Source organism: Podarcis liolepis (assembly GCF_965112155.1).
Source record: "Podarcis liolepis genome assembly, chromosome: 10".
Classification (NCBI taxonomy): domain Eukaryota; kingdom Metazoa; phylum Chordata; class Lepidosauria; order Squamata; family Lacertidae; genus Podarcis; species Podarcis liolepis.
Window position 1 is genome coordinate 69,761,009 of NC_139562.1, and position 17,509 is coordinate 69,778,517.

The 17,509-nt window shown below is 42.0% G+C and overlaps 1 protein-coding gene across 19 annotated transcripts in view; it reads right to left on the bottom strand.

The window, feature by feature from the left end:
- MAGI2 (membrane associated guanylate kinase, WW and PDZ domain containing 2) overlaps positions 1–17,509 on the bottom strand; it is a 615,277-nt gene that overhangs the window by 176,152 nt on the left and 421,616 nt on the right. For 9 of the 19 annotated variants that reach the window (XM_083463919.1, XM_083463931.1, XM_083463930.1 and 6 more), the window contains one exon: positions 15,264–15,344. The exons of the other annotated variants lie outside the window; for them this stretch is intronic. In XM_083463919.1, the coding sequence (XP_083320045.1) occupies positions 15,264–15,344 (81 nt within the window). The remainder of the gene's footprint in view (positions 1–15,263; positions 15,345–17,509) is intronic. 19 annotated transcript variants of the gene reach the window in all.

Genomic DNA, 17,509 nt, shown 5'->3' on the forward strand with positions numbered 1-17,509 from the left:
TTAACCTGTTGAATTCTCTCACCCTTTTTTGAGAGAACACCGGACTCAGACACTTGCCTTGGCCTGCAGCCTCTCTCACCTGTGGTCTGTCTCTGTGTCCTGATTCTTCCTGAACTGAACTTTGATCACATGTGTCAGAGCTGCCTCAGGTCCCAGCTCACAGAGGACCAACGCCAGTATCTCTTTATATACAAAAGTCTTTATTGAAGTTCATAATTGGTTTAACAACCGAGGCGTGCAGCTCTACGTCTGAATCCCTAGACCGCCGAAGCTCCGTCTGAGTCCCCTCCCCCTGTACACCAGTTCAAGACTCTCGCCTTGCTCCACCTCTGTTCCTTTCTCCTCTGGGTCCTCCTGCCCGCCGGGGTCTCACCCTTCCTGGACTCTTCGGACGCGGATTCCTCTGACTCCTCCCCCTGCTTCCGGCGGGCTTTGGGACCTGGTTCCCAATACGGATTTTCTGCTGTCCCGCGCGCCTGCACATTTGAACTTGGCGCGCGCGCCCAGCCTCCCACTCTCCTCCTAACGGCTACACTGCTCCTGTCACTGCTTTCCCCCTCGGGGATGCCAGCTGGGCTCGACTCCTCCTCCCTGCTTGCCGGAGGAGACGCTGACTCTGACCTATGGGGCTCTTCCCCCCCACTACGCTCTGGTGGGGAAGTTGGCCCTGATTTCCAGCTACTGCTTTGGGAGTCTCCGCTGGCCCCCTGCTTCTGGTGTGTTCCCCCTGGGACCCCCCTTGCTCTGGCCATTGGCGCCCCCTTCTGGGAATCTTCTGATTCACTGGAGAGGCTTATGGAACTCTCGGGTCACTGTCATTCTGCCCTCTGCTGCCCTCAGATTCTTCCCCTTCGCTCTCCATTTCCTCTCTCCCCTGCGCCTCTGCCCCTGAGCCCCTGACAACATGACTTTTACTCCCGCTACTCAACATTTATCAAGAGTCAATATTGAGCTACACAGGCCAGATAAATGATGCAATCACAGTCCAGCAAACATAGCATTTAAAGAAGATAAGCAGAACTGGAAGGAGATTAGAATGAAGAAGTGATCAGGATGGGAAGGGGGGATGGAGGGTTTCCTGGTAGCTGATAAGGAGAAGGCTCAGTTATGAGAAAGTGCATATTGATGCCATCTTGGATTCAAGACAGATTTTTAAAACTATAGGAAACACAAGTAAGAAGTGCACCCCTGGACCAGACCAAAGGCCCAGCTAATCTAGCATCCTGTTTTTCGCATGTTCACATGTAAGGCCAAACCACAGTTTGCCTCTCTGTGTATGAGCCACAGTGAACATGAACGAAGCATCAGGCTCACTTATTCCCCTTCTCTCTCTTCTTCCTATGTGCCAAACTTTCTTTCAGAGTCAAATAATCTTGGTTTAGCATTATGAGTAAATTAAGAATCCTGGTTTAAAACAAACAATGCTTAGTTTAACAAGCCAGTTTCATAATCCATGGTTTGAATTGGTCTTGTTCAGTAGCTAATCTTTGTTGTAAACTGGGATTGCTGATTCATGCAGAATGCTGAAACAGATTTCATTGAAACTGAAAGTAAACATGGAAGTCCTAATTCAAGCCATGCACAAGAAACATGCAAGTCCAACTCTTCACGTGGGCTCACTTTGGAGTGTCCATGTACTGCTGAAAATTGTGGTATGCTAACCAAAAGCTTCCAGGAAGCCCACAAACAATAAGATGGATTGTGTTGACAGACAGAATGAGCAGGAAATTTGTTCCTGGGATAAGATGGTGGGTGGGTGGGATGGAAGGACAGATGAACTTTCCTGAAGTGGAGAAAGTAATTCAGGGAAGGTAGAAGGAGAATAATGTCTAGGGATTTGAAGTTGACATAGTAAATGTCAGGGGTCTGGTACACAGAAACGTAAGATGGGTTCGTAGCAATGGAAGAAGGATTATTTCAACAAAAGTATACTGAATTAATAGAAGCATTGGTATCACAAAAGGGAACCCAGTTAGAGAGATTGCAGCGCTCAAGGTGTGGAACGGAATATAAAGATTTGGTAACAGCCTAGATATGCAGGGCAAAGTAAGTGGGAGAATTGATTGAATACCCCACCCCCATTGTATGCCTAAAACAGGGGTCACCAACCTTCTTGGGTCAGTGGGCACATTTTAAATTTGAGAAAGCACTGAGGGTGCTAATTATAAAATGGCTGCTGCGGGGTTACATCACCAGAAGGACCACAATATGGTGCAGGTATGCAATGGCATCCAGTGAGATGTAGGAATGTTTAAGGCGGCCATTCAATGGGGAGAGACCAAGCCAGTGCAACAAGTACTGAGCAGTAAGAGCAAACAGTCTCCAATGCAAGGTAGATCTTTGAGAAGATACTTACTTAAGACCTTTCACAGGCAGCAAAGGGCACAGTGTGACCCCTTGCCAAAAAGAATCACAATGCACTTTATTAGCAAACAATTAATAGTTTTCCCTAATGATGCTTTATCTTCACAAAATGTATACAAGCAAGTGATGAATTACCATGTGTGAAGTACAATATAGTTTTAATAGTTAATTCATGATGACAGAGTGTGCTTGGAGCAGGGAACTGAACTTTAGGGTCCCAGCTAAGTGGTCTGCCAAACCGCTTTTCCTATCATACACAGTGGATAATATGTTACCATGTCTAGTCCAGTACACAATGTATGGTGTACAAAAATTAGACAGGGAAAGTCCTTAAGCAAAGGATATGTAGGGAAGACTCCACTGCTGTGTTTTTAATGACCAAGTCTGTAACATGGGGCAATCCAGCAATACTAATTTTGTAGCTGCCAGATCCTATCAGGTGACTCCACTCTGATAACATATGCAGCCAGCTTTTATTTTAGTATTCGACTCAAAGGTCTCGTCTAGGTTTTGTCTTTATGTATATGTGAGAGGATCTTGGCAGGCACAGTTAGACTCTGTCTGACTCCTTGACTGATCAGACAAAATGCAAAGGTGTTGGGATCAGAAGTGGAGCTGCCCAGGGGCAAAACGTGTTGGAAGAATACAGACGGAAAATGCACTGCCTAAGGGGTGGAAGGAAAGAGGGACAGTACATAAGGGTCTGGAGTTGCCAGTAATGAGCTGGGAAGAAAAGAAGAAGGGAAGTGTCATGGACTGGCTGGAAGCAGAAGAGTCATGGGAGACACAAGCCAGGGAACCCCCTAGGGAACTCTCAGGGGAAGAAGGCTCAGAACCAGGGGATTGGTGGTGGGATGACAATGAATGGTCAGAGGGAGGGAGCAGACTGGTGATCGGAGAGGGAAGAAGCAGACTGGGGGGGGGTGTGCCGGAAGCAGAAGAGGTAACAGGGTGTAGTGAACAGGAAGAGGCTGCGGCAGAGCACAGGTCAGACTCTGAGGCCTTCAGTCCTCGCAACTGCTTCACCGGGGGAAGACCTCCTAGAGTTGCTGAGACCACTAGGCTGGGGCTGTGGTTTGTTTCCTTGAATAAATAATTAACTTCACTGGCCTTGGTTGATTTATTGTTTTGTTGCCTTCCTATGCCTGATTCCAGCCCTGACAGGAAGGAAGGATTGGCAGGAGAAGGAGGGAGTCTAGATTTTATAGATCTCATTAAACACAGTTGTCCTCAATAATTAGGGGGAAACAGGATAAAACCAAACAGGAAGATAAACTTTATTCAATGAAAGAAATTGAAACCTGGTGGAATTGCTGGATTAAACACCAAAGTTTTCATTGACTACAGCTAAGCAGTCATTTTTATTATCCTGAGCCCTGGGTAAGACATTTCCATTAGGCTAAATGGTCTAATTAAAACTGTTCTGAGCAGGTATCTCAGAAGGAACTTTATTACATGAAGTGCACAGGAATATAGACAGATGACAAACTCAACTTGGCAAAGACCATACCACTGGTCTATCTACACAACTTATGTGATTATGAATAAGTGTTTGTTTTGTCCTAGTTTAGCTTAGGAGAATATGAAGGTGATTTAGAAGATACAGCTGAAGCCTGAGTAATAAGGAACTGTGACGTGGTCAAGACAGAACAACCAGTGGTGGTTGTTATGAACAGTAATAAGTCTACATAAGCCTCGGGTTCACATTCTCACCCTCCCCTTTGTATGTATGGGAAGGAGATTTATTCTAAGTTAGTTTCCTGTTTCATCCTTTCATATCCTAGTTGGATATATTAGCTTGGAGAAGGTCTATAGCTTACTTACTGGGAAAGCACACTTTATGCAAAAGATTGAAGGTTCAGCCCCATCACCTCCAGGCATGTCCAGGAATGACTCCTGTCTGACACTCTGGAGAGACCCTGTCAGATGAGGTAGACCAGAGGTGACTAACCAGTGGCCTCCCACATACAATTGGATTATGACAGTTATTATCCTTGATGATCAGCCATGCTGGCTGGGCTGATGGGAGTTGGAGTCTAATGACAGCTGGAGAGCTATGTGTTAGCTCCCTGTTCGGTAAACCTTATTGAGTAAGGTGGAATGATTGTTTAACTAGGTACAGTACAAAGTTGCTTCCTATATCCGTAACTGCAATTTTCAGAAACCACGGTTTCCTGAGTTTGGATGAATGGGAATTTTAGGTTCAGAATAAGTATTAAAGCTTTAAATCTTCTATTCTTCTGCCTGAAGGGTGGGGTAGCATGTGAGTCCAGTGTTCATTCTGGCTTATGTTGTTAGCAACAAATAATGGTTTGTCATGTGTAAACCAGGCTTGATGCTTATAATACTAACAAACATACAAGCAAAGACCTCCGTGCTTCATATTCCCAGAATGAACCATGTGTGTGTGTGTGTGTAAATGTAATATTTAAGGGAACATTGGCCCAATGGATCCAGCACTAGGAAGAATGCATGTGTGGAGTGTTAGAAAGGATGAAGTGTAAAATGCATAGAGATAATGAATATTAGGGAGGCTACAATAATATGCAGTCAAGATTTAAAGTTAGGTATATGGGGCATCCAGGATTATTGCACACAGATCAATGGAAGAAGTGAGAATTTGGCTCAGCAGTTTCCTGGAGTAAATTAGGGATATAAACTGTTTTAGGCTTGAACGATTTCCGCTTGCATCCAGGAGCAAAGTTTGCTTCCAGGATCATGTACTTCCAGGTTAGCGGAGCCTGTTACCTAAAGTGTGCGCAACCAGAAGTGTTCGCAACCAGAGGTATCACTGTAGTCATTCATCTAGGAGTAAGCCCCACTGAACTCAATGGGGCTTTCTTCCTGGTAGACCTGTATAACACTGTGGTGTTAGTGGGATAGCAGACGTTTTCATTCTATCTGAATAACTGCATGTTATTGTACTAATGCAGTTCTTATGCAATATTATCAATAACTAGAACATTTGGCTTGAATGCATTCTGTTCTTGCCAGAAATAGTCCTATCCTTGACATCTGCCAGACAAATACAAAGCCCGCAATGAAAGGAAGTAGAACCGTGTGATAAAAGTCTCTTATCTGAAACTAGAGGAAGCTTTAACTCCAGCCAACAGGAAAACAATTTAATTTTCTTATCGAGACCGGTACTGAAGATTGAGATAGCTGAGTTATGTGCTTAGTTGAGTTATGTACTTTTCACGGCATTTTCTCTTCTAAAAAACCCCTGCTGAATGTTTGCTACTTATTCTGTTTTCCAAGTAACATTTGTTAATGCCTCTTTAATTCAGTTTTAGTCCGGTTTGCAATGCAACTTCCACTTGATTTCTCAGAGCTTTAGCAACCAGAAAATGCCCAATAACTAAAAATATTTGCTTTTTATGTTGCTCTGATTTTTTTTTTATCATTGCTCTTTGGACTGCTTACCAACCCAGTTACTCGTGGTTGGGGTTTCACTCTGCACCAAGGCAGACTTGAGGGGTTTTCACCTTACTTTCAGTGGGCAGCAGGCATTTAACCAACTTATCTGTTACAACTTAGGTGGAAATGGCATTGGGCACGATCTAAGCATAAGGGTCCTGAGAGGGTGCGCCAGCTTCTGGCCTGAGCTCAGGTGGGCTGGGTATGGTACCATTCACTTCAGATTGCCAGAGGGATTCCAGCTGCATTGGTCCTTTTATGCTAGTTAATTTCCACAGATCCCCTAATGCGCCTGCCACACAAATGAATTCACCTGCCCTCATGCATCAGGTGGCTTCTCCAGATTAAGCAATTTTTTTTTTTAAAAAAAGGTGAGCATCATTCATCTACATTTTTAAAAAAAATCATGTTCTCAGAATAGGCAGGGTTTTTTTAGTGATGTCACAAGCACTAGCCAATCATATTCATATGAAAGAAAGAAAAACACATTTCCTGAATTTAATTAAACTGCAGCCCTGTGTCTCCACCCCCCACCCCCAGGCTTGCTTGAGAATGGAAACATGTACATGGATTTAACAGTAAGAACAAAATGTTAGCAATATACTCAAACTATGACATCCGTCTTCATCTTTAAAAATGCCTAAGATGAGATGATTTCACAGTTCCCTTTCTTGGCTCCCCAGCGTAGCAGGGAGCTGCCTTTTGACCCATCTAACTCCATATTATCTACACCGACTGGCAGCGACTCTCCAGGATTTCCAGCAGTAGTTTCTCCCAATGGTACCTGGAGATGCTGAGCATTGAACCTGGGACCTTGCGCATGTGAGGCCAGGTTCTCTGCCACTGAGCTACAGCCCAGGCTGGCAAACACTGGTTCTCATTCTAAACCTCGTTCTCCCGATACGCATTATTGTTTCCTTGCAGATATCTAATAATATGTGTTAAGGGAGCATTTATGTTTCCAGGTGGTTTTACTAATTTCTTTTGTTACTGTAGACACCCCAAGATATCATTTTAGTAGCCTGTAATATACCTTTTATTGTAATATAAATATGATTGGATTTTTGAGAGGACATAACATCATTTTCATGTGCAGGAGATAAACCCTCCATATTTAAGAACAGCTTAGGAATTAGAGCTGTACTTACAGTGTCAGGTTGTTAAATCCCTTTGGATATAAACCTTAGGTAAAGGTAAAGGACCCCTGCCAGTTAAGTCCAGTCACAAACGACTCTGGGGTTACGGCGCTCATCTCGCTTTACTGGCCAAGGGAGCCGGTGTTTGTCTACAGACAGTATTCCGGGTCATGTGGCCAGCATGACTAAGCCGCTTCTGGCGAAACCAGAGCAGTGCACGGAAACGCCGGTTACCTTCCCACCAGAGCGGTAACTATTTAACCACTTGCACTTTGACGTGCTTTCGGACTGCTAGGTTGGCAGGAGCAGGGACCGAGCAATGGGAGCTCACCCCATCGTGGGGATTCGAACCGCCAACCTTTTGATCGGCAAGCCCAAGGTTCAGTGGTTTAGACCACAGTGCCACCCGCATCCTTACTGCAGCTTAAATAGAAGAAACAGATATGCTAATTGCCAACCATTAAGGTAGGACACTCAAAGAGGCTGCATTCACATGAAACACGGAGCCAAACCATGGCTTAGAGCAAACAGAACGGCTCCCAGGGAGGAGATCCAAGCCGCTTTCCTCCCTGCTCCTTTTAGCACAGCACAGCAGCTAAACCAATGCTTGGCTTAATGTGTCATCTGAAACCAGGCTCATAGTTAAGCTCTCTTCTCCTTAACTGCTACAAAAGCATCCATGTGGGAAATGTAAGGAAACTGAAGGAACATTCTTTCACCTCTGGTGGACCTGCTCTAGGGTCAAGGCTTTCTGGGAAATGATTTATAATGAACTAAAAAAAGGTATTTAAGTATACCTTCCTTAAGAAACCAGAGGCCTTCCTTTTGGGCATTGTCAGCCAAGGGGTGTTAAAGAAGGATAGAACTTTCTTTATGTACGCAACAACAGCAGCAAGAATACTCATTGCAAAGCACTGGAAGACACAGGATTTGCCCACTCTGGAAGAATGGCAGACGCAACTGATAGACTACATGGAATTGGCTGAAATGACTGGCAGAATTCGTGACCTGGGAGAAGAGACGGTGGAAGAGGACTGGAAAAAATTTAAAGACTATCTACGAAAACATTATAAGTTGTATGAATGCTAGAAGAATGCATGATAGAAAATAATATGGCATCAGCAATTTAGTCATAAGAGACATGAGTAAGTGATGTTTAAGAAAATGACGATATTTGAGGTAATATTATGTTTAAGTTAATTGGTTTAATATATGATAAAAATATTGATAATTGGGGACATAATATTCGAGAATTATTAATATGATTTGAAACAAGGTAATAAATTGCTGTTTATAACTGTATGACTGAGAACGCAGGAAAGGGTGATGCGAGGAAGTCCAAAGATTATGGAAATATGATTTATGGATAAATTGATTTTTATGTTTTCTTTTTTCTTTCTTTTTACTTTTTAAATCTTTTCTGTTCTTTTTTTTTTTTTGTTGGACTGTATGGTGATGGTACTATATATGCTTGTTAATCTTTCTTTTGTCTAAAATCTGCAATAAATATTTTATTAAAAAAAACAAAAGCATCCATGTGTTCAGTACGAATGTGTGAATGAGTGAGCCAGCCTTATGAATGAGTGAGCCACCCTCACCACCTAGATACCGATTTATGCTCCAGTCATGTCCTCCTGAAAAATGTATGCAAGGCTCTCCCTATGGGGGATCTTCACACTCATGTTTATCATACTGTGCTGAGGGGCCATGGCCAAAGCACTTGTTGGCATTGAGTGGTTAGGGCAGTCCATCTCGTACATGAGTTCCCATTCACACATTTAATGCTGGATGCCTGAAGGGGACTTCTGTGTGAGCACGGCAGAGGTGTTGATCTGATTTGGAATTTGGTAGGCTATTTGGCCTGAGAAATGGCTTGGTAGAGGGGTGCCAAAATTAAAGGCTCCAGAACCTAAAACTGAATGAGATGTACCATTTTGATATTTCACGTGGCTTACCTGACCACTGAAGGACAGCTGAGTCTAGAAGCAATGGTAATCTATCTAACAACAAGTAGTCAAATTTTCAAAGAACAATAGCTGGCATTAATTAATTCAATTTGTATCCTGCCCTTCCACTGAAAGGAGCCCAGGGCAGTAAACAAGTGATAAAACATCTTTCTTTCTTTTTTATCCAATACAGATGCAGACTGGAGAAGTTTTGTTGAAAGAGGAAAAGGAAGGGTATTCCAAAGGGCAAGAGCCACAACACTAAAAGCCCGATTCCTTTATACACTGAAACTAGCACCTTGAATCTTGCCTAGTAGCTAATTGGCAGTCACTGCAATTGTTTCAACAGCGGTTGCTTGATATCCTGCTCCAGTGAGCATTTTGCACCAGCTGCAGCTTCCAAACTAGCTTCTAGGACAGCCCTACATTGAGTTACCTTTTCTAAAATTCAACCTAGAAGTTACCAGTGCATGGATGGACAACAGTGGTCAGGATATTCTAGTCCAGAATTGCTGCAGCTCCTACCTAGCCACTGAGGTCAGCTGGGCCTCTAGTGACAAAGACGGATCCAGGAGCATTCCTGACTACAAAGCTGATCTTTTAGAATAAATATGACCCCGTTCAAAGCAGGCAATTGGCCAACTATTTAGACTCAGGAACCACCACCCACAGTCTTGCCAGAATTTAGAGTCTGTTTCTTGGCTCTGATCCATCCTGCCACCAAGTACAGGAGGAAGCCCCAGAAATTATTTTCTCTGAACCCAGATCTGAAGAGTTTCACTTATAAATTGGATTTATTCACTTGGAGTCTATAAATCTGTTTTGCCATGGCTTATGGTGTATTAATGTGCTGGTGATTTAAGCTTAGATTTGTATTTTTTGACTTCCACTGGCATTTCAGGTTATTTCTGTAAGTGTTATTTTAATATATTCAGTCTTATCAACAAACATTATTTTGGGCTATGTGTTGGTCTCTGTGAAGCAGTTGTGTGATAAAGGCACTTTGATGTTTACTGGTGATCATATTTGGAAATCCCGATAAAGCCACAATTAACGGGTTTGCTATGGAAGGTTTAGAATTTGTTGACATACATATTTACTGCAGGTATTGATGTGAAATAATTGTCCTAAGGATAATAAATGCCCACATTCAAATGTGAGGCACAGAAGCTGATTAGTATCTTCTGATAATGGCCTCCCAGTTCTGCAGTAAATATCACATATAAACACTTAACCAAATCCTGCTATTGGGATAGTGCACTGTTAGACTCTGATTCACAAAACAGCAGAAGCCTGGATCCATGCCTTTAAGCCAGTTTAGTCTTATTCAGTTCAGTGTGCTAAGTTATCTGAAAAGCGTGTGTGTCTCTGCTGGCTCAGTTTGTGCCCTAAAAAGTAATCCGGTTATTTAACAGCACTGCATGACTGATGAAGAGAGCCAGGAAAAGAAGACTTGCCAGCTGAATAGTAGGCAAGATGTGGCCATTAATTCCTGTTCACACATGGTTGAGAATTAAGCAGAGTAAAATGCAAAGTGCAAGTCTTTGGAGCACCTGTACATAAGTGTGTGAAATGCGTAGATACAAACATGACACAAGGCCAACATTGAGATGTTATGCTTTCTGTGCTATTAATACATGGAAACAGTTTTCAGCAAACAGAGATTAGCTGAATATGAAACTGTGAGATAAGCAGGCTGATTAAAAAAATAATGTTGCTTTTGGTCACAATTTTAATGCAATCCATCTTCCAGTAAATGCTGCTGGAACAATAATTGCTCATAAACCATGAGGTTTTGAGGTATCTTAATGATGCTTTCCCACTCCCTGGAAAAGACCCTGATGTTGGGAAAGATGGAGGGCACAAGGAGAAGGGGGTGACAGAGGACGAGATGGTTGGACAGTGTTCTTGAAGCTACAAACATGAGTCTGACCAAACTGCGGGAGGCAGTGGAAGACAGGAGTGCCTGGCGTGCTCTGGTCCATGGGGTCACGAAGAGTCAGACACGACTAAACGACTAAACAACAACAACAAAATGATGCTAGGAAGAAAACAGCCCCCTCTCGTGTTTTTCCGTGTTTAGCTTCCTTCTCTCCCCCACCCCACCCCCCAGTTCAGAAAACATAATTCTTTCAAAGCTCATTGGAATGTCCCCAAGTGTAGGTGGCCTCTCATGAAGCTACTCTGGCTGGTAGTGGCTTGTGTAGACCGCTCTAGCCATTTCCTTCTCTATGGTCTATCCCCTTCTATTACTCTCTGGTGCACTGTTCCCACACCACTGACGGTTTGGATGCAGCTTGATCCTGCAAGTGACCATGACTGCAGTTTGGTGAGGAGGCAAACTTTGTGTCATGACCTTTATATTATGAGCTTGCCCGCAGGAATTGCCTTACTTTTATTGCACTTATGTAAAACCACTTTATTTTATGCTTGAAATAATTAATAATTAGTAATGGCACTCTCCATATATTTTTACCTTAAAGGAACATTCACAAATCAAGAAACTAGAGCAGTCTCAGCCACCAACAATATGGAGCAGTAGTGTACGAGAACCATAAACCCTGCTCATATTCCATACATCTTAGAATATGATTTGGGTAGGAGATGCATTTCAGGGGAAAGCTGCGTAGCTTGCCATGAAGGGGTAATTTCGGGATGCTTGTGGAACAGATGTGGAGAAGCAGGCACATCCTTTCACGTCTATATATTATGGCAGGCTTTTAGTGTGTAATTTTAGATCTTGCTGCTGCCTGATTTTACTGTCATTCTTACTGTGTTAATGGATCATCTGTGGTATGCGGCAATTTTTTTAAAACAGTAATTAGATTTTACTATTATGTTTTATTAATTTATGTTTGCCAGCCACCCAGAGAAAATGGTTATGGGGTAGCCTCTATATATGCTATAAATAAATAAGTTTAATTAATGGGGTTTTTTGAATTTATTATTATATTTTAAAAGCCTTTAGCCTCTCTGAATATGTTAGCAGATGGGAAGGGAAGAAACAATCTATTAGCACCTTTTGTAAAAGTTTCCAGTTATGTTATCATGCATTTGAAAATGCAGAATGGATCCCTGGCAAATGTAGTGAAGTCTATATGGCATAACTTGATTTCAAAGATTATATCTTATTGCAGAGGGTCAATGAAAGCAAAACAAACACTCCTTATTTCAGAATAATACTTCTCAAAACTAAAGAAAAGAAGTACTTCAGCTGTACCATATAGTTGCCATTTTCATGGTCCAAAATATTGCATAGGAAGAAGGTTAACTGAAGTTTCTATGGCATATTGAAGCATGCTCTTTGTGTTTAGAACTTCCCTGGCCCCAGTTTTATACCGAACAAGCATCAATACATCTTTATAATTTCCCCATTCTTTAAAATAAAAGTCTGCATTTGGAAGGATGTAACCTACTGAGACTAAGTCAAAACTTGAAAACACTATTTGAGGCAAATATTGTAGGAGTTTTGTTGTCGTTTAGTCGTGTCCGACTCTTTGTGACCCCATGGACCAGAGCATGCCAGGCACTCCTGTCTTCCACTGTCTCCCACAGTCTAAGTGAATAATAATGGGATCCACAGAAGCCTATGTTCACAAAATAAATGTGCTCAAAAAATATGTGCTACAAGACGGTTTGCTGCCATAAACTAATACAGGGGTAGGCAACCTAAGGCCCGGGGGCTGGATGCGGCCCAATCGCCTTCTCAATCCGGCCCACGGACGGTCCGGGAATCAACATGTTTTTACATGAGTAGAACGTGTCCTTTGATTTAAAATGCATCTCTGGGTTATTTGTGGGGCATAGGAATTCGTTCATTCCCCCCCCCCCAATATAGTACGGCCCACCACATGGTCTGAGGAACGGTGGACTGGCCCACAGCTGAAAAAGGTTGCTGACTCCTGGACTAATACATCTATCTCTTTGAGATCTGGCTGAACATGGATGAAACAACCGAAGATATTGATTATCTCAGTTAGCGGTATGCTTCTGTTTTGTTTGATCATAACCAAGTGAAAAGTCTCCACATAGTAGTTTGAATTTGTAGCTTTGTCTATTCAGTGAAACAGTGGGTGGTATTTTGCTAACATATCCTTTCAATGGATAGATTTCCACTTGCACAACTGGACTTCTCTCTCCTTCTTTGCACCCTCCTGAAGTGATGTGCAGGCAGAGATCCTTGTGCTGATGGAATGATTGCCTTAGGGTCCACTCAGCATGCCGTTGCTTCTCTCATTTTATGTGAAGTCTTTTTATATTTGTTTAGATATACAGAAGCAGAAGGAGTACACTGTGCACTGAGGACACAGGTCACTGTGGAGGTCTCTGCTGTAGTGTGGCAGATTCGACACCCCTCGTGTGTCCCCCCTCTCAAAAATAGAGCATTGTGGGCAGAACAGGGCTGGCCAAAGATCTGCTGGATCTTGAAGCAGTGCAACTCCCAAAAAGGAGGCCCACTTGGTTTCTTTAGCTGTACCAACCTGGAGCTATCACAGCTAAAATAAAATGTCCAAGACAAACAATCCAAGCACCTCCACCTTCTGCCATGGATGCTGTGAAGTGAGAGCAGTTTTGCATGTGATAGTTGATCTGCCTCTCTGTCTTGATGAACCCTACCAGAGTTTAGGATCACTTTGTTAGCCATTCTCTGTATTGGGACTTTCTTTTCTGTTTAGCTGGATACGAAGATGGAACAAGAGTGCATTTATTTCTACCGTCTAATTTGTGTTTGTGTGTATGGATCTTAACAAGCAGAATGAGTACAAGAGTTATTTTTGTCCCCTTTATTGGATTTCTATTTATAGAAATAAAATCTAGAGTGGACTCCACTATTCTCTCCAGCTTTTTGGACCGGTTTGTATTTGTTTAGATTTCAAAAGTTAACAAAAGTACACAGCTTACTTATTTCCTAGCCTTGTTTAGATTTCTACTTCTATTTACTTGGACATGAAGAAGAAACAACTGTATTCAGTTACTCTGACATCTTGTAGGAACTTTCATTTGTTTATGTTTGGATAAAAGGAGGTCTTATATTATTTGCCCTTTACTCTTTGTTATTTGCATTTAATATGAATAATCTGAATTATTAAGCTGATTTAGATGTCTGACATGATTGCTATTCCTTGAATGGATTGTTATTTTTTTACCAATTAAACATATGATTTGTTAGAGTTGTTAGTTCTTTTATATAATATTGAAGGATTATTTTACTTTGGGCTGTATACAAACAGAATAGCTCAAATCTGTTATTTGACTGAATTTACACTGACATAAGGGTAAAATAAGTTAAGGAAATATTTCCTAAGCAGACATATCTGATTGACCCCTTGCTATCTCATTTCTCCAGCATATGGCTGAATATCTAAAGTGGGCTAAGACAGTAAAATATGTTCAAAAAACGGGAAGAAAACACCCAAGAGGAATGATGCTAAGGATCAGGGAAGGGGAAGGAAGGGGTCACGGTAGGGAGGTGTGGGTGAATTGAGAATCTTGACTGGTGTTATTTTAAAACCAAAACACTTGAAAGAAATGAGGAAAAAATAATTTAAGACTTAGAAAACAATTCAGAAGATTCAGAAACAAGATAAATCACAAAGCATCATAGATAGCAAATAACAAGAGGGAAGGTTGTAGGATCAAAATTAAGGGTTTACTTTTCAAAACAGAGGTAAACTAATAGATGGAAAATTAAACATTATAAGGGACAAAATTCACTCAGTGAAGCCAAATTGGGTAAATCTTGAACACCTAAGTGAAACACATATTCACTATCAGGAAGAGACAGTTATGCTGGTAAAAAAATAAATAAAAAGGATGTAGGATGTATGTATAAATTAGAATTAAATAGAGTAGGGGCAAAACTAGAAATAATCCAGAATGAAACAAGAAGACATAATTTAAGAATTCATGGGACTCCTGAGACAGTAGAAGGAAATTATTTGGTAGAGTTACTGACTTAAATTTTAGAATGGGCAGAATGAAAAGGCTGAATACATCTGGTGCCCTTGAGCTCACAGATGGGCTTTTGATCCAGTGGAAACCTCCCCACTAGCAGGAGAGGAAGGCAACTGGTGTCCCCCCAATTCACCCTCTACCCGCATCCCCAGTGCCTCCTGAAAATCATCTCCAGATATTTAGGAGACCCTCCAGCACAGGGAGGCTAGAAGAGAAGAAGGAATCAGTACAATCTCCTCCCCTTGTCTTCTGTTAGCTGCAGATGCGTCCAGGGGATCAGAAGCATTTTTACAACTGCAAGAGTACCAATTGCATTTCTTTATTTAAACAGCCCTGCAGTGGCAGGGATAAAATCAGCCTTCTGGATAGGAGCTGGCATTGTTAAAAACTAAATAAACCCAGAGACATGTTAGTTACCTTTATTACGTTAATTTTGCTTTATTACCTTTATTCTCTTCCTCTGTCAGAGGAAAGCTTCCTCCGTCGGAAGAAGGGAACCTTTGGATCCGACCCATTAGATTAAGATCTGTATGGGGAGAGGAAATTGACGACTGAGGGCCATGACATTATAGTTCTCAATTACATTTATCCAGAGACTGGGATTTCCAATTTTTAACTAACAAACCTAGATTCTAATTTGAATATTCAATTTCAGTTAAAAATATCTACCATATGGGGAATACTGGAAACATTTCAGGAGACTCAACAAGTGCTTAGACCTATGCAGATCAATCCTATATAGGTCTGTTTAGAAGTAACTCCCACTGAGTTCAATGTAACTTCCAGGCAATAATGCATAGGATCAGCCATAAAGGACTTAAAATACACACCAACAAAGATAACAATTATTTTGATTTTCCTTTAACAACTCTGTCCAACAGCAATGACATTTACTCTTAAAGATCGGGAGGATAATAGGTAGTTGTATTTTATCAGTTCTCTTTCTCTTCTTATAGTGTATGAATAATAACCACAAATTCCTTGAAGATATTTTCAGTTAATGTCAAAGGACCAAACTTTCCAAATAAAAGAAGAACTAATTCATGACTATCTAAAACAGAAAAACCAATGTTATGTATTCAAGCCACATATAAAAAAGAGAGACAAATACCTGTAACAAATAAGAGTTGGCAGAGTTTATGTTGCATGTAATGGAACTAAAAAAAAAAAACCTCTACAAGGGTCACCAAGCATTTTTGGACCAGTGGGGAATTTTTGAGTAAGTGCTAAAAGTGCCAGTCCCAAAATGGCTTCAATGGGAGCAAGGCACAACATGAAATGGCTGTCATGGGCCTCATGACGTAACACATTGTTGCTTCCCCACCCACCTGGACATGCTTGCTGTGGGAAATCACATATGTCCTGCAAGTCCTAATTGTGGAAATGACACAGTATTAATTCCCACAAGACTCCCAATGTTGTTGCTGTTTAATAACAGAGAGCATTCCCCAGTCCCAGGAAAACTATGCAAAGCGGCCACACCACGCTCCCTATCTTGGACATGTACCACTCACTGCACCTATACCTACCACAGTCACACATGGATTTCCTCTTGGGATAGGGACATCACTCCCTTAAAAAAAAATCTCAATTGTCCCTCTCAAAGAATAAAATGAAAATAATTTAAAATAAAGAAATGCACAAGGGCCATCAACCTAGTGCCCATGGGCACTATGGCACCTGTGGGAGCCAAGTTGGTGATCCCTGCTATATGCTTTCCAACATCTGTATGATGCCACTGGGAGCTATCAGTCAGGAGCTTCAGGTGCAGTGTAATGGTCTGGGAGGGCCAATACCCTAAATCTGAATGGATGGAGTGGTTGGTTCTCTGGTCAAGGAATTATGGACTTAACCTGTTCTGGTGGGGTAGCATACCCCTGCTGTCTGAGGGTCCTCCTTGATGCCAATTGTCACTCAAAACACAGGGTACATTGGTGGTGAGGGGTGCCTATGCCCAGTTTTGTCTGTTTTTCCAGGTATGGCCATTCCTGGAATGCAAGTGTGGCCTCAGTCATATCAATGAAAATGTGGACATAGCTGGCCATGCAAGAAGTGGCTTAACTGTTGAGTAGATCAGCCAGAGGAGAACACACTACTCCAATTCTGAGAGCACTGCAGACCCCCTCCTTGGCTATTTTTAGGCAGAATTTGTCTGGGCCAGGCATGTCCAAAGTTAGTTTGGGGGGCCTACTCTAGCCCTCTGGTCAATTTAATCTGGCCCCTGTGGCAGTTTAATTCCTGTGGCAAAAATCCCCCCCCAAAAGCTCTATATCCTAAAAAATCCTTTAAAAAAGCCCAGCAACTCCAATCCAAACTCAACAACTTCAGTCCTAAAAAAAGGTCAACAACTCAGGTCGGCCGTCACTCATGTTCACGTCATCAAATCTGGCCCTCTTTGAAAAAAGTTTGGGCACCCCTGGTCTAGGCCTTTGGAAGGGGATATCTTTGCATCTTTTCCTTTAATTATTCTATATGGTTTTATCAGATGTTATGTTTCTAGTTCCTCTGGACACCCTTCAGGGTGGAAGGGTGAGATATAAATTTTAAGCAATAAATATTATTCGTCCCTTGCGCCTATAAAGAAAGCAAACTCATTTAGAATTCAAACACCCCCACCCCCTTCCTCATGTACAGCTCCCATCCCTACCAGGGTAATTTGGTGAATCAGGGTGGGGGAGCAGTGCAGCCACC